Source organism: Diceros bicornis, chromosome 21 (assembly GCF_020826845.1).
Source record: "Diceros bicornis minor isolate mBicDic1 chromosome 21, mDicBic1.mat.cur, whole genome shotgun sequence".
Taxonomy (NCBI): Eukaryota; Metazoa; Chordata; class Mammalia; order Perissodactyla; family Rhinocerotidae; genus Diceros; species Diceros bicornis.
In genome coordinates, this window is record NC_080760.1 from 56,758,555 (window position 1) to 56,781,055 (window position 22,501).

Below are 22,501 nucleotides of genomic sequence, written 5' to 3' on the forward strand. Positions count from 1 at the left end.
CTAAGTGATCAAAATAAACATCTCCAGTACCGGGACTAATTGACATTGTGCCACATGATAGGATGCAGTGACAAGAACGCAGCATCACCTCCATGGTATTCCTGCCCAAAATGTATATAATCTGAATTAAATCATGAAGCAACCAAATGCAAATCAAGGAACATGCTACAAAATAGTGGCCAGAGGCTTGGGTCAAGGGTGTAAAGGTCACAGAAAGACTGAAGAGCTGCTCTGGACTAAAGCAGACTGAAGAGACAGACAACACCTTTTGCTAAAAGGTCACTACTGGGATAACTGGTGTAACTTGGGAACTTGACTGAGGTTTCTGGGTCAAGGGTCTATGGGAGTTCTTTTAACGTTGCTTTAACTTTGAAATTACTTCCAAAAACTTTGGATCTTTTAATTTATCTTCAGAATATTTAAGTCTCCCTACCTGGTGATTACTGTAAACACTTGCTCCAACCAGTCAAAGCAAGGGCTTGCCCGTTGGTCCTCTGGATACCAGTGGGCCCTGAAGGTGCACATTTTTGTCTCAGTCAATAGTACCCACCAGGGGACATCATTTATCTAGATTATCCATAATATTCCAATTCCATTGCTTGAGAAATTTTCAACTCTTATGGCCAGGATCTGTGTCTCCCGAGCATGTGGTTTCCTTGGAGAGGTGGATACTTCCATGGACTCCTCCACCCTCTTCCTCAATGCAAGGTTAGGTCGGGTGTGAGGCTATGAGGTGCCCTTTCGATGGGTTTGAGTGAGGGGCAAATCCTAGCTCTTGGACCTTATGACCTACTGACTTCAGGGTATGCTGTCCCCTGTGAGTGGCTCTCCTGGGCATCACTGCCCCTAGAAGCGTTGTCCTAGTCCTCAGTGTGAATGGCATAAAAAAGTATCAATCTATTAAGGGGCTTAAAACCTATGTAAAAGTAAAGTATGTAACAAATAATTCATGAGTCAAGGAATAAATGAGGGAAAAAACTTACTGGAAAAGAAGAAAGGCCTCAAATCAATGACCTCAGCTTCCACCTTAAGAAACTAGGAAAAAACAGCAAATTAAACTCAAAGTACGCAGAAGAAAGGAAATAGTAAACTCAAAGTGGAAATCAATGAAACAGAAAAAGAAAACCATAGAGAAAATGAATGCAAAAAATGGTTCTTGAAGATCAATAAAACTGACAAACCTCTGGCAAGACGGACAAAAAGAGAAAGATAAATGACCAGTATCACGAAGGAGAGAGGTGACATCCCTGCAGAGTCTACAGATACTAAAAGGATAAGGGAATATTATGAACAACTTCATAGCAATGATTCAACAATTTAGATGAAATGCACTAATTCCTTGAAAGACACAAACTACCAAAACTCACCCAAGAAGAAAACGGCAACCTGAACAGCCATGTACCTATTAAAGAAATTGAATTTGCAGTTGAAAAATCTTCCCAGAAAGAAAACTTTAGGCTCAGATGGCTTCACCGGAGAGTTCTATTTAGGGAAGAAATAATACTAGTTTTACAAACTTTTCCAGAAAATTGAAGAGGAGACAAAACGTCCAAGCCTTCTGAGGCCAATATTACCCCCATACCAAAACCAGACAAAGACGTTACAAGAAAACTACAGACCAGTATCCCTCATGATCACAGATGCAAAAATTCCAAACAAAATTTTAGCAAATGGAATACAACAGTATATAAAAATGAAAATATGACCAAATGGAGATTATGCCAGGAATACGAGGCTGGTTTAACATTAGAAAGCCAATCAACGTAATTGATCGCGTCTCCCAGTGAAGATGGATCTCTGTCCAATCCAGGAAGAGGGCCAATGTAGTCGGCCTGCTAACACTGGCTGGTCCCCCCAAAGAATTGTCCTTATTGGGAGTTCGATGTTTGTCCTTGGGCGACCCACACCTCCGCGGAACACACGAGAGATCGCCGACTTCCGGCCGGGCACCGGGTCCCACAATCCCCCAGCCCGGGCGTGGCCCCGCCTCCGCGCGCCGGTCCCGCCCCTTGCGAGGAGTCGGCAGCCTCGGCTTGGTTGCTTCCGCTAACCTAGTGGGCGGGGCCTCGGCTCACGTGGCGGCGCTGGGCGGGGCTGAGCGCACCTTTCCGCGGGGAGGACGCGGGTGACTGCGAAGGGCTGGTTGGCATGGGGGAGGCCGGGGAGGCCTGGGAGGGCGAGGGCTCTTCGGCTGGTGGCGTCACCCCCGCAGGGTCGCCGATGCCGGAGGCTGGCCTGGAGGCTGGCCCGGAGGCGGAGGTGGTGAAGCTGCTGCCCTTCTTGGCGCCCGGGGCGCGGGCGGACCTGCAGGCGGCGGCGGTGCGGCACGTGCTGGCACTGACCGGCTCTGGGCCAGGCCGTATGCTGCTGGCCGGCCAGGTGGCGCTGCTGCGGGCGCTGGTCGAGCTGGCGGCGGCCCCGGTCCCGGCCCCCGCCCGCGACGCTGCCCGCGCTCTCGTCAACCTGGCCGCGGACCCCGGCCTTCACGAGCTGCTACTGGCGGCCGAGCCCGGGATGCCTGCCCGCCTGCTGGGCCTCGCGTTGGATCCACAGTGGCCCTGGGCTGAGGAGGCGGCCGCCGTGCTGGCCAACCTCAGCCGCGAGCCGGCGCCATGTGCCGCGCTGATGGCGGTCCTGGCGGCCGCAGAGCCGGGCCTGGAGCGGCTCGTGCGCGCACTGTGCACGCCCGGCTACAACGGCCATGCGCCCCTGCATTACCTGGGGCCAGTGCTCTCCAACCTCAGCCAGCGTCCTGCGGCGCGCTCCTTCCTGCTGGACCCCGACAGGTGAAGCCCAGGGCGTCCGCGGGAAGGGGGTGGAAGTGAGCAGGGATGGCGCTGAATGATCCTTCCCTCCAGGTGCGTGGTCCAGCAGCTGCTGCCCCTTACTCAATACCCAGATTCCTCGGTGCGCAGGGGCGGGGTGGTGGGGACGCTGCGAAACTGCTGCTTCGAGCACCGTGAGTGGTGTGGGGCGTTGTGGTGGGAGGGAATGGGGGGAAGAGACTGGACTCGGGCCCCTCTGGACTGGCCCTCATCCCTGTTTTCCTCCAGGACACCACGAGTGGTTGCTTGGGCCTGAGGTGGATATTCTTCCCTACTTACTACTGCCTCTTGCTGGGCCTGAGGAGTTCCCTGAGGAGGAGATGGAGCGTAAGTGGCTTGGGTGGACCCTCAGGTTTGGCCTGGTAGGAAAGGCCAGTAGGAGAAGAGGGAGGAGGAGGTGTCCAGATTAGGGCTCCTTCTGAAACCTTCCAGCAGAGAGTCAGTGAGCACAGATGGGGCTTACAAAGGCAGGGTATAGCCTAGTGGCCCAGTGTAGGGACCCAGTGACTCCCACATTTCCCCGTAGGGCTGCCTGTCGACCTGCAGTACCTGCCGCCAGACAAGCAGCGAGAGCCTGATCCCCACATCCGCAAGATGCTCATTGAGGCCATCATGCTGGTGAGCAGGGGTCCTGCCTCATTAATGCCACCCCTCAACACACATACATGAACACACTGGCATCTGGGTAACCTCTGCCCTCTCCCAGCTGACAGCCACAGCACCTGGTCGGCAGCAGGTGAGGGATCAGGGAGCCTACCTGATCCTGCGTGAGCTGCACAGCTGGGAGCCAGAGCCCGCTGTCCGGGTGACTTGTGAGAAACTCATCCAGGTGGGTGTAGGGTTTAGGGGAGGGGTGGATGTCCATGGTGTGCCAGCCAACTGCTCACCTGCCTCCCCTGCTGGCAGGTGCTTATTGGGGATGAGCCAGAGCATGGCATGGAAAACCTACTGGAAGTGCAGGTGCCTGAGGACGTGGAGCAGCAGCTGCAGCAGCTCGATCGCCAGGAACAAGAGCAGTGTGAGCAGGAGCAGCAAGAGCAGGAGCGGGAGCTGGCTCCGGAACCACAAGCAGAGGGGACCGCCCCCACCTGAGGTCTCTGCAGCCCGACATCAACTCCAGGCCCACCTTTGCTAGCCCATCAGTCCAGGCCTCCCAGACCAGGCCTTCTCGCAGCCACCTGCAGGCCTCTGGGTCCCCTTGCTCAGAGGCTGTACCCTGCTGAGAAACAGAGCTACACTTAAGCTCCAGGTCTGTGGTGAGGGCTGTAGGGCGAATGCCCAATAAACATTGGAGGATTGAGGGCACCTTCCTGTGCCTTGTTGCTTCCAGCAAGAAAGCAGGTTGCTCAAAGGAGCACTGTGGAGCCAGAGCTGGCGAGGCCCTATGACTCTCAGGTATCTGTAGGGGGATGGCCAGCGGAACCATGAGCCTGCTCCCAGGCGTGGTGGTGGGGCTGGACAGCAAAGCATTGCAAGCCTCAGAGGCCAGCTGGAGCTTCCCAGTCCCAAGGGTGCTGCAGGCGTCCGAACACAGGCAGGCACCCAGGTGCAAGCAGTGTCCCTTGCTGCCAGTCTCACCCCAAGGCCCTCCATCCTGGGGCCCTCAGCTTGTCCTGCCTGAGATCCAGGCTCAAGGGATGACCTCTTGAGACTTTCACCAGCCACAACCTGTCCCAGGGTCTCCTAGGGCTGCACTCCCTGGCCTGTCCTTGGAGCATTTGCTGGGTGTTGCCTCGCCTTCATCCTTTTCAGCTTCCCGCTTGACCTGTGCCTTGGCCCTGCCCTCAGCTCCTTGCCAGCTCCTTAAGTCCTGTTTCTCAGTCCTGGACTGACCTGATGCCCTCTCTCCCGGCTAGCAATCCTCTCCCTGCTCAGCTCCCTGAGCCTTGGCTCCCCAGAGCCCCTTGCCTATCATGCTGAGAGCCTCCATGATTGCCTGCAGCCTTGCCCTTGGCCCAAGCCTTTCCCCTGACCACCCTCTGCTCCCTTGGAGCCCACTATGGGCCCAAGAACCTGGTTCTCCCCTGGATCCATATGTGGTCCTGCCAGTTCTGCAGGGGCCAAGCCAAGCCGGGTAGGCTGTCTGTGGCCGTCACTCCACTGTGCTCCCTTCCTAGGCCTCCCATCACACCTAGTGCCATCTTTTGCACAGGACCCTTGCACCCAGGTGCTGGAGTGCAGCCTGGCTCCCTGAGAAGTCCCAACACCGCCCCCATCCACATGTCCTCAGACCTGGTGCTGCCTCCAAAGCTGGGAGTCTGCTCCGCTTGCGTTCTCCCGCCGAGGCTGGGTGCTTCTTGGGTGCCAGGTATCTCCCTCTTCTGTATTTCCCCTCCCCCCATTAAAACTGGTATGGAGGTGTGTGGACTCGGGGTTTCCCTGGATAAGGAGCTCCACTAGGCACCCCAACGCCGGCTGCCCTCTTTCTGCACTGAGAGGTCCGCACCTTTGGCTCCACAGAATAAACGCTTTATCTGGCCTCAGCTCCCGCCCACCCACCTGCTATCGGTTGACCAGAGTGCCCAGGCACGCTCCTGATGGCGGAGCACAGGGACAGCAGCTGCCTGGAGGCGCCCACCTCCGCACTGGCTGCCGCCGTGCTCCAGAGCTCCAGCCTGGAACAGCCCGCATCTCCTCTCCTCTCAGGCAGGCCTCCCGGGGTTCGTGCGCTGGGCCAGAGGCGCGGTCTTGGGAGGCAACCTGCTGCCGGGTGCTCTGAGTCCGCGCTGTGCTCCGCGTCGTCCTGGGGCTCTGGGAGCTGGTACTCTGCCGGCTTCTCTGCAACGGACCGCAGTTGGGGGTCCCGCTATGCGCTGAGGGCCCGTGGATCTGCTCTCCCTCGGGCATCTGGCCCTACCTGGCGCGGAGCCGAACACGGTGCGGAAGAGCGCGTGCGCGGCGGGCAGCATCCGGCAGTGCGCCGCCACCTGCTGCAGGCTCGCGCGCGCGCGGGCGCAGCAGAAGCAGACCCTGGATCAGGTCCTGGCACTCTGCGGGCGAGGGCTGACGGCTGCTGCTGCTGCGGCCTCCTGCCGCCCGCCCTCAGCTCGTGCCCATCACCGCCAACAATGCTGGCAGCTTGGATGGGTCATCCCGTTCAGTCATCGTAAATGGCTGGAGGGCGTCCGCGTTTCACCAACGGGGAGACTGAGGCACAGAGGCGGCTTGCCCTGAGCTAGTGCAGAGCTCAGGTTCGAATTCAGTGGAGCCACCCCCTTTCCTGACCGCGATCCTGGGTCAGGTCCTCCCCCAGCCTAGCCCCCCTTCACCGCAGCACGCGGACATTCCGTTTCCCACCCTGGGCTCAGGGGAGGATGCCAGGTCAATCTTGCCCCTGCCGTTCTCTCCGCCCCACAGGATGGCCCTTCTCCAGACCCAGGTCTCTTGCTGCCCACTCTCCAGGACGGAGCTGGGCCTTAGGAGAGACACAGGGTGGCGGGGCTCACCTGGGGATAGGCCTGGCGGGAAGGTGGGGCCACGGCGCATCAGTTGCAGCACGTGGTGGGGCTGGCGCTCCTTGAAGGGTAGCTTCCCGGTCACCATGGCATAGAGGATGACGCCTCTGGGGGCATGGGCTCCTCAGGGCGCGCCCCCTACCCCACCCTCCTGTGGGTTCTGGCCAGAGGCCTGGGGGGGCCTGTGGGGTGGTACTCACAGGCTCCACAGATTGGCCTGCTCCCCCTTGTACTTCTTACTCATGAGGATCTCCGGGGCTGTGTAGGCCACAGAGCCACAGAAGGTGCTCAGCAGTGAGTTCTTGAGCCCCGACCCAATGGCGAAGCCAAAGTCTATACAGGGTGTGCAGGGAGGGCACTACAGTATGTGAGGGTGTAGGAGAGAATGGGCTCAGGAGGGATGGCTGTGGGGCAAATGTGGAGCATGTGGGTGACTGCAAGTGTGGCTGTGGGCAAGGGTGGGGTTAGGCCAGTGGGCTCAGGCTGTGGGTAAGGGTGGGTTGTAGGCCTCCTGGGAGGATTGCAGGTCAAGCCAGGCTGGTGTCAAAAGTTGAGCAGGCCACTGCAGAGCTGCGGGCCTGGCTAGGTCACGAGTTGGGGCAGACTGGAGATGAGGGTGGGGCTAGGCTGCAGGCTCACCGGTCAGCTTTAGGAAGCCTCCGTCATCCAGCAAGATGTTCTCACACTTCAGGTCCCTGCATGGGAAAGGGGAGGTAGGGCTGGGCCTGGGCTCAGGTGGGCATCTCCATGCAGGTGGGTGGGCGGGCTGGGCGGCACCCTCACCGGTGAACGATGCCCAAGTTGTGGCAGTAGGCCACAGCGCTGACCAGCTGCCAGGACAGCCTGCGGGCCTCCCCTTCCTCCAGGCCTGGGCAGCAGCAGTAGTCTGACACCGCATTGATGTACTCCCACAGGTCGCCATGGGCCGCCAGCTCCAGCACCAAGTAGAAGCGCTGGCTGTTCTGGTAGGTCTCGTACAGCTGCACCTGCCGGACTCCCACCCACCTGCTATCACCCCAAGGAGACACTGTCCAGTGCACTGTATCAGTCTCAGGGTGGGGTTGGGCCCCGAGCATAATGGTCCCAGGTGGGGAAGGGGGTGGGCAGCAGGCATGCTGAGGGCTGGCCACAGGGGATGGGCTGGATGGGGACAGGCTGTCTCTGCCCACCACATTCAGGTGCTTGTAGGTAGCATTGAGTGATGAGATTTCACGGGGCAGGAACTTTCGGGAGAACTCCATGGGGGCCTTGGTGGTGGAGACGATCTTGATAGCCACCTGCAGGGGTGGAGAGTGGCCACTGTGTGCAGACCACAGCCCCTTGGCGTAGGATGTGGCAGGACAGGCACTGTGTCCTTTGTGCACATTGCTGAACTTGAAGGGGTAAGGCTGGGTAAGCAGCGTCCTCAGAGGGCAATGCTGACCTTCCCCCTCCCTCCTGTCCCAAGCACCTATGTGCTCAAGTGGTTTGAGAATGGGGAGTGGTCAGCCTGCAGGAGCCTTGGCCTCCAGGGAGGATGCAGGACTAGGAGGGAGCCAGAGCAGCTGGGAAGTGCCTGAGTGAGGTTAGGACAGGAACTGCTGGGTGGGACTGGAGGGCAGGCCATGGAGCCTTCTGCCCATGGGGAGGAGATGGACCTGCCTCACCATGGTATGGCGCTTGCCCTGCAGGTCGGAGGCCAGCTTGGAATTGTGCTGCATGCGCTCCTGCGTGGCGTAGGCCAGGTAGACTTTGGAGAAGGCCCCGGAGCCAATCTTCTTGGAGGAGAGCAGGTAGCCGTTGTCCCTGCATTCTCGAACCTGCTCCATGAGGGTTTGCTGGTCCAGCTTTCGCCTGCCGCTGCCCTTCATGGAGGGCAGGGCACCGCGGAAGAGCACAGGGCCGTCCAGCTCACCACAGGGCCTTGGAGGGGGAAAGGGCTGAGGCCCGACTTGTGTCAGAGGGGCAGGGGCCACAGGGCACAGGAGGCCAGGTGGGACCTGCACCCCCTTGAGGCTGCAGCCAAGTTTCTGAAGTCTTTCTGGGACTGGGACAGAGGCAGGGAAATGACCAAGGCTGAGAGCTCCGGGTGGGAGGCTAACACAGCTGTGGACTGGCATGGAGGAGGGCAGGCTCTGAGAAAGCAGAAGCAGATTCTAGAATGGAGGGTTCTAGAGCTGCACCTGCATTGTGCCCTCAAAGTGGGTGTTCTGTCCTCCAGGACCTGCCTGCCCTAAGAACATCTTGCTGGAACCAGCCCTACCCTGTGTGGGGCCCACTGTCTGTGGGGTGAGAACCCCCAAGAGCTAGAGCCAGAGTGAGGCCTCTGTGGGCACTCTGGGTGTGGCTGGCCACAGAAGGCCTGTAAGGGAGCTGGTGGGAGGGGAAGGAAGGGGAGCAGAGTTTCCCAGGTGGTAAGGAAAAGGAATACAATGTACGCCAATAACTGTTTCAACCGTTCCCCTTGTTCTTAGAGAGGGTAGCTCCCCTTGTTCTTAGAGAGGGTAGCTCCCCTTGTTCTTAGAGAGGGTAGCTCCCCTTGTTCTTAGAGAGGGTAGCTCCCCTTGTTCTTAGGGTACCAACGTGCAGCCAGGTGGGCTGCAATAGAGGCTGAGCCAGAAGAAAGGCATGATGAGGGAGCCACTCTGCCTTCCTCTGCAGAGGCCTAGAAGCTTCTCCTGCCTAGGCCAAGGCTGCAGGAGGCCTTTCCCCCAGAGCTCTCTACAGATTTGATGACACATCCCCAAGGCAAGCAAGGGCCCCTGGCCTGGGACCACCTCAAACCCTCCAGCTCCAGGAGAGGGGAGCCAACACAGCCCCTCCCTTCTCCTGGCCCCTGGAGTCTTCTGTGAGCACGGTTACGGAGGGGAGTAATAGCTAACATTTACAGAGTGCTGCTGTTTGCCAGGCGCCATTCTAAGCACTCATAGCAGCTGCAACTACCACCTCCTGCAGTCCTGTCTCCATTCACAGACCACACCCCGTGGGCCTGTCCCATGGTAGGCAGTTCACGTCCAGGATCTCAAATCAGAGCACAACCAAGTGATGCCCATTTTATGGATGGCGCAATTGAGGACCAAATATGCGGTCTCTCTACTGTGAGCTGCCATCCTGGGAGTGTCCCACAAGTGCCTGGGTCTTGCTGGAGGCTTGGTGAGTGTCTGTGGACTTGATTTGTTCCCTACTGGGATTCATGGTGGATGTGGTGTGCCGCTGCAATGAAGACCTTGGACTGCTCTGACTTGAACTGGTAAGACACATTTTCTCATCCCTGTTGGACCATGAGCTGCTTGAGAGCAAGGCTTGTGTTTGATATTCCCTTGCTCACCCACAGTGCTTGTCTGGCAAGTTGCCTGGAATATAGAAAATATGGACAAACTAACTGGTTTGTTGCTGACCTTGGGAAAAGAGAAACCACTCCAGGTACTTCAGGCAGAGGGAATTTAATGCAGGATTATTACTCAGGTGTTAGAAGGGCTGGAGAGGCACCATGTCTAGAGCTGGAGCAGTGAAAGGGAAAACCGTGTAGCTCCAGCCAAGGGATGCTGTGCTGCTGAGCTGCTGCCGTGGAGCCTGGGAGCCTGTGCCCCCTCTTACCTTCCTGGCTCCCAGTAGTGCCAGAACACAACTCGTAGCCAGCGAGTGTTGTGCGGAGAGATGACAGGTAGGCTCCAGAACAGTCACCAGCTCTGTTCACCCTCCCTTTGCAAAATCTTTCTTACCCTCCTCTTTTTCTGCACCCTAGATCATCCATCTATGCCACAGAGATTTGTTGAGCACCCATCACATGCTGGACTTGGTGCTGAGCACTTGGGAGCAAATCACAGACGTGGACCTTTCTCTCATAGAGCTTACCGTTGCAGATGGGAGACTGGCATTAACAATTTAATAAAAGTTAAATGACAGCTGTGACATGTGCCAGGGCAGCTTGTGTGTTTGGGGAGTGAAGATGTCTGGCTGAGGCTGGGGAGGGGGCAGGGCCAGGAGGGCATTCCAGGCGCTGACCATGGGGAACTTAGGAGGGGAGAGTGAGCCATCAGATGTGAGCTAGGAAAACACCTCCTGCCTCCCTCCCTGGCAACTTCCACATGCCCTGGTTAACCCCCTGGTCACGGGGGTGGAGCTCTTCCTGAGGGGCCAGGCCCCATCTGCTGACCATCTTGCTGTCCCTGCCATCTGAGTTCTGTCCCTCTCTTTTGGGCTCCATCCCTACAACAGAAACAGGCCAAAGCCCTTCTCTCTGTGGGCCCCCTGACTCCACACTGTTCAGCTGCCACCCTGCCCCAGTGTTTACCTTGGGGCCCCCACTTTGCCTCCTCAGCTCCCACCCACAGCTCTCCACGGATGCAACCTGCAGCAAGACGCAGACATTTGTCAAGAGGTGGATTAGTGCTGCTGACCACTTCCTTCTCAAATTGCTCTTTTCACTTCCTGAGCTTCTGGAACACTACTCCTTCATTTTTGGTCTGTAAACATGTCCAGGTGACTTCAGCCTTGGAGTCTTTGCAGGTGCCAGTGTCTCTCACCAGAACACTGGCTCCTCTCCCAGTTTCTTCCTTTCTCAGCCCCATGGAACCTCCTCCCGTCCTCCAGCTCCGCCCTTTCACAGCACTTCGTCTGTCTTTTTTCGTTTTTTGTGTGTGTGTGTGTGTGTGAGGAAGATCAGCCCTAAGCTAACATCCATGCCAATCCTCCTTTTTTTTTTTTTCCCCCTTTTTCTCCCCAAAGCCCCAGTAGATAGTTGTATGTCATAGTTGCACATCCTGCTAGTTGCTGTATGTGGGACGCTGCCTCAGCATGGCTGGACAAGCGGTGAGTTGGTGTGCACCCGGTTCAGAACCTGGGTCGCCAGTAGCGGAGGGCACGCACTCAACCGCTAAGCCAGGGGGACCAGCCCTCGTGCATCTTATGAACCATTTACTTGCTGTATTACCTGCCTCTTAGAGACCTGCTCTTCTTTTTTTTTTTTTTTTCTGTGAGGAAGATCAGCCCTGAGATAACATCAGTGCTAATCCTCCTCTTTTTGCTGAGGAAGACCGGCTCTGAGGTAACATCTATTGCCAATCCTCCTCCTTTTTGTTTTTCCCCAAAGCCCTAGTAGATAGTTGTATGTCACAGTTGCACATTCTTCTAGTTGCTGTATGTGGGATGTGGCCTCAGCATGGCCGGAGAAGCGGTGGTCGGTGCGCGCCCGGATTCGAACCTGGGCCTCCAGTAGCAGACCGCACGCACTTAACTGCTAAGCCAGGGGGCTGCCCGACACCTGCTCTCCTTGATCCCCATGGCCTGTTGGCAGACTGTGGGCCTCCTGTGTGCATGTGTGTTTACCTGTTAGGGGAGGGGTCGGTGGCCCGGGCTCTGGGGTGTTTGTTGCAAGTTCAGTGTGTGTTCACATGTGAGAGAGATAGGGCATGACAGTGCCCGTGTGTGTCCAGGTCGGGCCCACGTCACGCGTGTACCTGGACAGGTATGTGTTTGCGAGGGGACCGGTGTGTGGGGCGGTGTCTGTGTGCGGGGATCGTCGGGGTGTACGTGTCCAGTGAGGACACAACAGAGTGGGAGAGGGGGCGGGCCCCGCGCGGAGGAAGCGGGAGCGCGCGCCCAACAGTCGGGTGCGGCGGTCATGGGGCGGCCGGGGCTGGGCTGAGCTCGAGGCGGAGTTTGCGCACTCGGGCTCGCTGGGGTTCAGTGGGCGGGGTGGAGAGAGAGAGCGAGCAAGAGGGACGCGCCTCCGGCCAATGAGAGCAGAGATCGTGTGGGGGCGGGGCCTAGCTGCCGCGCGCCGGGCCGCGGTTGGCGGAGCGCATCGGGGGCGGGCCCATCGCGGGCCCCGCCCACTCCTTCCGTGGCTGGGTAGGAGGGCGGCACCGGGCCGCGGTGGCAGCGGCTCTTCAGGTAAACGGCAGGCGGGGGCGGGGGCCCTCGCTCGGGGAGGCGCCCCTCGCTCGGGGAAGCCGGGCCGCAGAGCCTGGGGCCGCCCCCTCGGCCTGGCCACGCGGGAAGCCGAGTCAGGGGCGCCTCCGCGAGGTCACCGGCGGGCGCGGGGGGATGCCGGGCGTCGCGGGCCGAGCGCGCCCCTACCCGGCCCAGGTGCGCCCACCTCGCGGAGCCGGGGAGCCGCGTCACAGCCGGCAGGGAAGCCCGCAGCCCGGCCGCTCACCGCTTCCGCACGCCGGCGCTGGGTGCGCGACCCCAGTGTGACCGCCCCGGAGATCGGGAGGCCCGCGTCCTAGAGCCTATCCCTCTGGGGCGTGTGGTCCGCGCCCCTCTCCCCCGGCGGGCGTCGGCGCTCCTCTGCAAATCCCCGAGTCCCAGAGCGCGGGGCCGCTGTGTTCCTTCCGTTTCCCCTCTGGCGATCCAGAGCAGGGAGGTAATTTGTCCGAAGTCACGAGGATTACTGCTCATAGAGTATAGGTCGTACAGCTGGAAGGCCGTAGGAAGTCCAGCTCCCAGGCAAGGTGAGGGCTAGGTGGTGCTGGGCCCGGGCTGGCCCCGGTCCCTGGGCTCCTAGGCCCGGATTTTGGGTTCTGATTTTCCTGCAGCGCCAACACAGCTGCAGTGCAGCGTTAGGGGAGGAGAGGGTTCTGTGGGCGCAGGCAGGCCGTTACGATGTGCACACTTACAGAGGTTCCCCTTTGCTGGCCCAGCCAGGATGCGGGCAGGACCGACCATAAGCTCAAGTGCAGGGCGGCAAGCACAAAGCGGGTGGAGGGGGGCAGAGGGGACTGGTGTGGGAGCAAGACAAGTGGCCTTGGGGATGTAAGCTGGAGCAGCTGTCTGGTAGGGGGACAAGGGGGCTTGGGGTGGAGGCTGGCTTTGAGGGGACAGTCCTGGAGGCAGGGACCACTTTGGAAGGGGATGGTGGTAGAGGTGGAGAAGAAGATGGTCAGCGAGTCCCCGTAGGATGTGAGGAGGGAGATGGAGGAACAGGAGGGCATGGTGCTGACTTTTGACCCAGATGGCTGAGTGCGTGATGACACAGAAAAACAGGCAGGTGAGGTGGGGACCCGGGAGAGGTCAAGGGTGAAGTTGAGTTGTTAGAGCTGTCAGGTTTGAGTGGCGATGAGAGGTCCAGATGGAGATGCCCTGTGGGCACTGGGCCCTAGGAGACCCCTGTGGGAATCGTCAGTCGTGGGACACTTCAGCAGTGGCATGATTGTGACATGGTTGAGACAGGGCCTGGGGATCCTACTGTCACAGTATCTTCATTCCCAGGCTTCGGGCTGTCATGGCTCAATGTCAGGTGTCTCTGATCTCTTTTTCGTGTCAGAGTGGAATGACCTGAAGTTGAGCTGTCTTGGTCATCTTGAAACCAATGTCCATGCAGCCATGGCTTGTTCAGACCTGCATCTCACTGTTTCTCACTCCCCCAGGGCTGTTTGCTGCCTGCTGAGGGACACCAGTGGATCAGAGGTGGAACCTGTGCGACATGTGCTTGCTCATGTTCACAGCTGTCCCATGTGCCTAGAAGCAGGTGTCTGCATTTAGTTTTCAGATGCAGGGTCCACTGAGGCCCAGGTGAGCAGTCGGGGTGCTGCTCGTCTGTGATCAGTGGCCCCAGATCTCATGAGCCCCCTCACTGAGCTGAGCTATTTGATCTCCTCCAGGTAGAGGCCACGGAAAGCTTCTGTGGCTCTCGTGCACTCCTGGTCAGTGCTCAGGGAATGCTGGCTGCTGGATGTCATCAGAAATGTGCTTTCTTCACTGAGCTGGAGTGCCACCCGGTTTTGTGGGTTTGCCTGCAAACCCAGTGACACAGCTTGGCATGGCTTATGTTGAGAAATAGTGTTTTCAAGGGATTATGAACAAGGAGCTGTGGAACTGTATTTCCTGGGTTTTCAGCCCAGGTTCTTGTTGGTGACTCTGGAAGTTGATTCTTTCTGTGGCTCCTGTGCTGGGAAGGAAAGTCCTGTGGGCCTGCTGCATGGGGGGGGGGCATTCTCGTGACCCCATGTGGCATCCTGCCTGCCTGGTCTCCCCGTGCACACCTAAGGTGTGCTCCAGACAGGCTCATGGCTGCTGCTGGGCTATGCTTCGTGTGGCCTCCTTGGCCTTCTGTGCCCCCTTCTGACCCTCTTCAGGCCCAGTGCAGTTGACCCAGCACCTGTCTTAGCCTGTGCTATGTCACGTGGCAGCTGTAATACACATGGGCATCCTTCAAGCTAGGGGCTCTGTGGGCTGGGACGGCGCCTGGTGGGCATTTACTAAATGTGGTCGGATGAATGCTGAGTACAGACTGACAAGGAGGCAGCTGCTGCTTCACTCACCTACAGTGTGTACAACGCAGGGAGGGAAGACCCCGTCCACCTTGCCTCTGTGACCTGTCCTAGTGTGCATCACAGCGTGGGCGTGGAGTGGAACCAGCGGGAGCCAGTCCTGGTTGAGTCCTGCCCACTGCTAACTAGCTGCAAACTAGCAGTGTGTCACTCTCAGGCCTGCTCTGCCATGTGGATTAAAGGAGATGGTGCCTCTGAGGTGCCAGAAGGGCAGTCAGTACTCAGCAGACGCTTCCTGTAGGACGTAGGGGGGCCTTCCAGACCCTTCCCCTAGGGACGGGAGCATTCACCTCAGTTTGCCATCAGCAATGTGCTCACATGTCCGTCTGTCTCCTCCATGAAGAGCAGCGTCTGCTGCCATCGCCCTGTGTGTTGAGGGTCAGCACACAGACCTCCTGGCCTGGGGGGGGGGGGGCAGCGGACGAGACCTCACCAAGCCCTTGCTCGGCTGTGCACACTTGGCCCTTCCACTGGGCGGTCAAGCTCAGCTCTCTGCACGGCAGTTTATGCTTACCTGCCTACCACCTTCTCCTGTTGCTTGTTTTTTTAAAAATCTAACCAGACCCCTGATTGGCATTTGTGGTTTTTTTAAAGATCTCTGTACACTCGTGTGAGGGCTTCTGTAGAGAGATGTCGAAAGGTGGGTGATCCCATCACACAGTGTGACCATTCAGGCTTGTAGTGGCCGCTCCACGGGCTCTGATGGCTGTCCTCACCCTGCAATGGCCACAGCACCAACGACAGCCGGTGCCAGTGGAGCACAGCCCTGTGCCAGGCCTCCATCTGAGCCTTTCCCTTGTGACGCGAAAAGAACCCAGTGCCGGAATCCTGAACTAACCATCTGCACACTGCCCGCCTCGATGGAGAGGCCAGGCTGTCCCCTGTCTGTTGGCTGTCCGCCCCTTTGCCTGTTTCCCTATTTGTCCTGTTGATGTAGGTGGCGGGCGCCAGGCGTGTTAATATTAGATGAGTTAGCTTCTCCTCATACTCGTGTGAATGATTTGTCCCACTTTGTCTTTTATTTACTTTATGCCCCACTGGCGACTGACTGAGGTGTGTGAGCGTGTAGGGTTGTGGGCTTAGGTGTATGTTTATGAATATGGCTTTCAAAATTTTTATATGTTTTTGACTTTCAGAAATTAAAAATTTTTATATGTCAAACAGAGCAGTGTTTGTTAGTGTGTAGGTTTTTGTATCTGGCTTAGAAAGTCTTTTCCTACTCCAAGACTAAAATATTTACCTGTATTTTCCCCTAGGACTTTTACATTTAACTCTGTATCCATCTAGAATTTATTTTGGGGTAAAGAAAGATGTAGGGAAGATTAATTTTTTTCCCTAAATGCCTAACTAGCTGTTTCAACATTATTTATTGGCTGATCTGTCTTTATGATTTAAAACCCTGCCTTTTTGTAAAACACCTTTTGTTCCTTATCGGCATTTATTTCTGGACTTTCTATATGGTTCTGTTGATTTGTGCACCTATTCTTTTAACAATAGCATAGTATTAATTACTGTAGCCTTTTTATACGTTCTGAACATAATTATAAGACAAATCCCCATTTTCATATACTTTTCAAAATTTAATTGACTACTCTTGTATGTTGATCCTTCCATATGAATTTTGGAACTGTTTAGTCAGGTACCCTCCAATATCCTGATTCACATATTTATAGATTAAAGAAGATTGACAGTTTTACAATATTGACTCTTATGAGAGGATTTTGATTCTATTCCTTCAATGAACAGTTTTTTAAAAAATTCTGTGCACACTAAGGATATAAACCAAAACTTTTCTCCCTGCTCACAGTGCACTGGAGGAGGTAGACTGGAACATACAACTGTTAATATTTTGTACTGAGCCTGTGTTCACTGTATGAGCAGAGGGCCGCGGGAGTACTTATCACTTGCTGGGGTTTTGGGAGTGTCCTGGGCAAGGAAACAGGAATGGGCCCTTGAGGAATGAGCAGAACTCCCCCTGGTAGAGAGGGCAGGGCAGGGCGTACTTGCAGAGGGCAAGCAGAAGCAAAGGTGCTGAGAGTCAAAGCCGTGGCCGGGGGTTTTCATGGAGGCCACGATGCTAGAGTGTCAGAAGGGTGAGAAAGAAGCAGAGAGGGGGTTGGGTCTAGGCTGCGCCAGCCTGTGTTGCAGGTGTTAGTTTTTTTTTTTTAAAGATTTTATTTATTTATTTTTTCCCCCAAAGCCCCAGTAGATAGTCGTATGTCATAGCTGCACATTCTTCTAGTTGCTGTATGTGGGACTCAGCCTCAGGATGGACGGAGAAGAGGTGCCTCGGTGCGCGCCCAGGATCCGAACCCGGGCCGCCAGCATCGGAGCGCGCGCACTTAACCACCAAGCCACGGGGCCGGCCCGCAGGTGTTAGTTTGATTCTCTGGGCAGCAGTGAAGACTGGTCAGCAGCGGTGTGGCGTGCGTGAGATGACCTGTGTTTGACAAAGGTCAGCACTCTAAGCATGGAGGAGGCTTGGAAGGGGAAGTGGCCAAGGCAGGGCCGTCAGGTGAGGCTGCCGTGAGGGATCGGATCTCAGTGGGAGCAGGGCACTTACTGCCTGGTATGAAGGCAGAAGTGGGATGAGGAGAGTGATGGGGGCAGGGGGCACGCTGACATTTATTGCAGTGTGTCTGTCACTGAGGGGTGCACCTGAGTGGCGTAAACTTGTTTTATTTTCATTTCCTTAGCAGTGTATTCAAAGAGCAGAAGTTCTTTGATGAATTTCAGTTTATCAAGTTTTTCTTTTATAGATTTTGCTTTTGCTGTCAGTCATGGAGATGTTCTATGTTTTTTTCCAGAAGCTTTACAGTTTTAAGTTTTACATTTAGGTCTGTGAAGCATTTTGAGTTTTTGTGTGATGTGAAGTATGGACAGAAGCTCATTTTATTGCACGTGGATGTCCGGTTGTTCAGTACTGTTTGTGGAAAAGACTATCCCTTCTCCACTGAATTGCCTTTGTACCTTTGTTGAAAATCAGCTGGCCATAGAGTGTTGAAGTCAGGTAGTGTAAGTCTTCCAATTTTGTTGTTTTTTTTTCAGAGTTGTTTTGGCTATTCTAGGTCCTTTGCATTTCCATATGACTTTTAGAATCAGTCTGTCAGGTTTTTTTTGTTTTTTTTTTTTTTGCTGGGGAAGATTGACCCTGACCTAACATCTGTGCCAGTCTTCCTCTATTTTGTATGTGGGTTGCTGCCACAGCATGGCCACCGCCAAGTGGTGTAGGTCCACGCCTGGGAACTGAACCCAGGCTGCCAAAGTGGAGAGCACCAAACTTAACCACTAGGCCATGGGGCCGGCACCAAGTCTGTCAGTTTTTACAAAAGGCCTGCTGAGATTTTGATTGGGAATGCATTCAATCTGTAGATCCAACTGGGAAGAATTGATTTTTTTTTTTTTAAGATTTTATTTATTTATTTTCCCCCCAAAGCCCCAGTAGATAGTTGTATGTCAAAGCTGCACATCCTTCTAGTTGCTGTATGTGGGACACGGCCTCAGCATGGCCAGAGAAGCAGTGCGTCGGTGCGCGCCCGGGATCCGAACCCGGGCCGCCAGCAGCGGAGCGTGCGCACTTAACCGCTAAGCCACGGGGCTGGCCCAATTGATATTTTTTAGAAATGATATTTACACAGTGTATCTCTCCATTTATTTAAGTTTTCTTTAATATCTCTCAGCAATGTGTGATAGTTTTAGTGTATTGTCTAACACATCTTTTGTCAAATTCTCCTTAAATATTTCACTTTGTTTTTTTTACTCACTGGCAAATGGTATGACTTTTTGAATTTTTGATTGTTTATTGTTAGTATATAGAAGTACAGTTGATTTTTTTATATTGACTTTGTACCCTGTGATCTTGCTAGCTGACTTATTAATTCTAGTGTCAGTTGTAGATTCTGTAGGATTTTCTGCATAAATAATTACATCACCTGTGAATAAAAAGTTTTACTTCTTTTTCAATTTGAATGCCTTTTATTATTTTTTCTTGCCTTATTGCACTGGCTAGACCCTCCAGTATGATTGTGAATAGAAGTGGTGAGAGCAGACATCCTTGCCTTGTTCCCCATCTGACAGGGGCAGCATTTAGTCTTTCACCATTGAGGATACTGCTCCTATAGGTTTCCTTTAGGTGCTCTTTATCTGGTTGAGGAAGTTCCCTTTATTTATTTTTTTTTGTGAGGAAGATTGGCCCTGAGCTAACATCTGCCATTCCTCCTTTTTTTTTGCTGAGGAAGACTGGCCCTGGGCTAACATCCACGCCCATCTGCCTCTACTTTATATGGGACACTGCCACAGCATGGCCTGAACAAGGGATGTGTCAGTGCGTGCCCGGGATCCAAACCCCGGGCTGCCAGCAGCGGAGTGCGTGCACTTAACCACTACGCCATGGGGCCGGTCCCTGATATTATTTCTTCCTTAAATGTTTGATACATTTCCCCAGGGAAGCTGTCTAGACCTAGAGTTTTCTCTGTGGGAAAGCTTTCAACTACAAGTTCAATTTCTATATTAGATATAGGGCTATTTAGGTTATATGTTTCTTCTTCAGTGAGCTTTGGTAGTTTATGTCTTTCAAGGAATTTGTCTGTTTCTTTTATTTTAAAATTTTTATTACTTTTTATTGAGGTATAATTGATTTGTCTATTTCTTTTAAGTTGTACAATTTACTGACATAAAGTTATTCAGAATATAGTCTTTTTTTTTTTTTTTTTTTTGCTGAGGAAAATTTGCCCCAAGCTAACATCTGTTGCCAATTTTCCTCTTTTTGTATGTGAGCCGCTGCCACAGGATGTCCGCTGACGAGTGGTGTAGGTCCATGCCTGGGAACTGAATCCCGGGCCGCTGAGGTGGAGTGCACCAAACTTACCCACTAGGCCACTGGGGCTGGCCCCAAAATATATTCTTAACATCCTTCTAATAGCTGTAGAATCTGCAGTGATGTCACCTCTCCTTCTTGATGTTGGTCATTTGTGTCTTCTCTCTGTTTCCTGATCAGTCAGGCTAGAGGTTATCAAATTTATTGATCTTCTCAAATAACTAGCCTTTGGTATTATTGATTTTTTTCTCTGTTTTCTTTTTCTTTGATTTATATACTGATATTTATTCTTTCCTTTCTTTTGCTTCAAGTGTCTAGTTTCTTAAGATGGAAGACAACGTCATTCTACTTTTCTAATACAGACATTTAGTGACATAAATTTCCCACAAATTTAGATATGTCTTTTCATTTTCATTCACTTCAAAATGCATTCTAATTTCACTTTTGATTTCTTTTTTGACTCATGTATTATTTTGAAGCATAGTAAGTAGCTTTTAAATACTTGGGGATTTCTCAGATAGCTTTCTCTTATTGATTTCTAATTTAATTCCATTGTGGTCAGAGAAGATACTTTGTATGAGTTGAATTCTTTTAAATTTATTGAGACTTGTTTTATGGCCCAGAGTATGATCAGTCTTGGTAAATGTTCCATTTCCATTCCATGGAAAGAATGTATGTTCTATTGTTAATGATTGTAGCATTCTATAAATACTGCTTAGGTCAAGTCGGTTGACAGTATTGTTCAGGTCTTCTGTGCTCTTACTGATTTTCTGTACACTTGTTCTACCAATTACGGAGAGAGAGGTGTTATTGAAATCCCTATTATAATTTGGATTTGTCTATTTCTCCTTGTATTTTTGTTAGTTTTGGCTTTGTGTATTTTGAAGCTCTGTTACTAGGTGCATAAATGTTTATTTAGGATTGTTATGTCTCTGAAATCTACTTTGTCTAATATTAATATAGTCATTCCAGCTTTCTTATGACTAGTGTCAGCCTTGTTTTTCTTTTCCCATCCTTTTACTTTAACCTCTTTATGTTAACATGTCAGTCTTTCCTGTGGTTTCTTGAATATATGAAATACAGTGATGATAACTGTTTAATGTCCTTTCTACTGATTCTTTCCTCTGGGTCATTTCTGGGTCAGTTTGTATTGGTTGATTCATCCTCATTATGGGTTGTATTTTCTTGCTTCTTTGTATGTCTAGTAATTTTTTATTGGATGCCAGACATTGTTATTTTACCTTGTTGGTGCTGGATATTTTTGTATTTCTATTATTATTATTCAGCTTTGTTCTGGGATGTGGCTAAGTTACTTGGGAACAGTTTGATCCTTTCACGTCATGCTTTTAGCTTTATTAGGTGAGACCAGAATAGAATTTAGTTTAGGGCTAATTTTACTTCTTTACTGAGGCAAAACCCTTTTGGGTGTTCTTCCCAGTGCCCTGTGAGTTTTGATGTTTTCCCCTCTGGCTTCTGGGAGCTGGCCCATTCTTAGCTTACTGTGAGCTCTAGACATTGTTTCTGCTAATCCTTTTGGATGGCTCTTCCCCTGTCCTTTGGTGGTTTCTTCTCAAACATGGCACTTATATTAGTTTTCTATTGCTGCAGTAACAAATTACCACAAACTTAGTGGCTTAAACCACACACTTATTATCTTAAAGTTCTTGAGGTCAGAAATCTAACATGGATCCGCTTGGGCTAAAATCTAGGGGTCAGCAAGGCTGTGTTCCTTTCTGGGGACTATGGGGAGGATTTGTTTCCTGCTCTTTCAGGTTGTTGGCAGAATTTGGTTCTTTGTGGCTGTAGGATTCAAGTCCCTGTTTTCTTAATGGCTATAAGTTGAGGTACATTCCCAGCTTCTATAGGCCACCCACATTTCTTGGCTCAGAGCCTCTTTCCTCCATCTTCAAAGCCAGCCATGGTGGGTTGAGTCCTTCCCACTCTTTGAATTTATCCTCCTTCTTCTTTCTCTCATCTCTCAGACCTAGGTGGGAAAGGTTCTCTGTTTTTAAGGACTCACGTGATTAGGCTGGTCTCACTCATATAATCCAGAGTAATCCCCCCACCTCAAGCTCTGTACCCTTAATCTCATCTGCTAAATCCCTTTTGCTATGTAAGTAACATATTCACAGGTTCTGGGGATGAAGGCATGAGCATCTTTGGGGACATTATTCTGCTGCCCAGCAAATCAGCTGAGTGACCAGGGGACCCTCTGCAGGTCTCTGGAGTTCTCTCTCGTCCTACAGACTCCAGCAGGACCTAGGTCTCCTGAGATTTGCCCAGTCCGTCTCCTTAGCTCAGGTGTATTGCTGGGCCCTCCTGAGTGCCCCTCAGCCTGGGTACGCCCTCCAGGCAGTGAGCTGGAGTGGTCTCAGGGCCCCCGGCCTTTGTCTCCTGATGTCCCTCACCCTGAGCACTACGATTCCATGTGTTTTGTCCAGTTGTGTAGTTGTTTTGGTCAGGAGGGCAGATTGGTCTCTTACTCCCATCTGGGCTGGAGCTGACATCTCTTATGCTTATTTATTTTTATTTGCTCCTGTTGGAGTTGGGTGAGCATAGCCATGTGCACTTGTATGATGGGCATTCCAAACTTCGTGGAGTTTGAGCTGGGTTAGCCCTTGTTTTTTCCAAGGCAGTGGAGATAGGCAGCTATGGCTTTACACAGGGCAAAGCCTCTGCCCCAGGGACAGGGTGCTAAGGGAACTCAGGATTTGGGTCCCACGTGAGGGTGTCCCCTGCCTTTGTAAAGGGTGTGCTGTGGGCTCTTTCTGGAACCTGCTGCCTGCGCACCTCATGCCCCTCCTGACAGCTCTTCATCCTTTTGGGGTTTGGGATTTTTTGCCTTCTCCTTGCTCTGCCACAAATGGAATATGTGTTTTGATTTCTTGTTTTCCTTGTTACCTTTAGATGCTTTCCAGGAAGAAAGGAGAAACACTTCGCTGATGCCACCATCTTCAGACCAGAGTCTTCTCTATCTGCTTTCTATCTGCCTGGGATTCCTAGAAATTTCTGGTCTGCTAGTTTTATCTTTTCTTGTGGATTTATTCTTTTAAGACATGCATCTTTTCTGTCATTTCATTGAGGTTTCGGTGGGATGGGTGAATGCTTGAGAGCAGTCTGCCTTCTTGAACTAGAATTCTCACTTATTTT

At 53.2% G+C, this 22,501-nt stretch overlaps 3 protein-coding genes and 1 long non-coding RNA gene across 10 annotated transcripts in view; 3 read left to right on the top strand and 1 right to left on the bottom strand.

The window, feature by feature from the left end:
- The first annotated feature begins 2,118 nt into the window (after nt 1–2,118).
- Nucleotides 2,119–5,185, top strand: HGH1 (HGH1 homolog). The gene is made up of 7 exons (XM_058565152.1): nt 2,119–2,786; nt 2,859–2,959; nt 3,054–3,152; nt 3,352–3,443; nt 3,532–3,654; nt 3,732–3,918; nt 4,978–5,185. Exons 1-6 carry the CDS (start codon nt 2,149–2,151, stop codon nt 3,915–3,917), a joined length of 1,239 nt encoding a protein of 412 aa, XP_058421135.1. The 5' UTR covers nt 2,119–2,148; the 3' UTR covers nt 3,918; nt 4,978–5,185.
- A 103-nt stretch (nt 5,186–5,288) lies between these two features.
- LOC131419700 (testis-specific serine/threonine-protein kinase 5-like) lies at nt 5,289–8,130 on the bottom strand. The gene is given in 9 exon segments (XM_058565154.1): nt 5,289–5,591; nt 5,683–5,765; nt 5,767–5,815; nt 6,272–6,387; nt 6,481–6,613; nt 6,920–6,975; nt 7,064–7,266; nt 7,450–7,557; nt 7,927–8,130. Coding segments are annotated over 9 exon segments (1,248 nt in total). The 3' UTR covers nt 5,289–5,295.
- LOC131419701 (uncharacterized) lies at nt 7,069–10,194 on the top strand. The gene is made up of 3 exons (XR_009223323.1): nt 7,069–9,682; nt 9,725–9,923; nt 10,005–10,194. It is a non-coding gene; the product is annotated as an uncharacterized LOC131419701 (long non-coding RNA).
- A 1,907-nt stretch (nt 10,195–12,101) lies between these two features.
- Nucleotides 12,102–22,501, top strand: part of MROH1 (maestro heat like repeat family member 1) — a 93,700-nt gene continuing 83,300 nt past the window's right edge. For 5 of the 7 annotated variants that reach the window (XM_058565155.1, XM_058565159.1, XM_058565158.1 and 2 more), the window contains exon 1: nt 12,358–12,717. The gene's annotated coding sequence lies outside the window, so the exon portion shown is untranslated. Of the gene's footprint in view, nt 12,155–12,356; nt 12,718–22,501 lie in introns of those variants that run through there. The other 2 variants (XM_058565156.1, XM_058565160.1) reach the window with 2 other exon arrangements.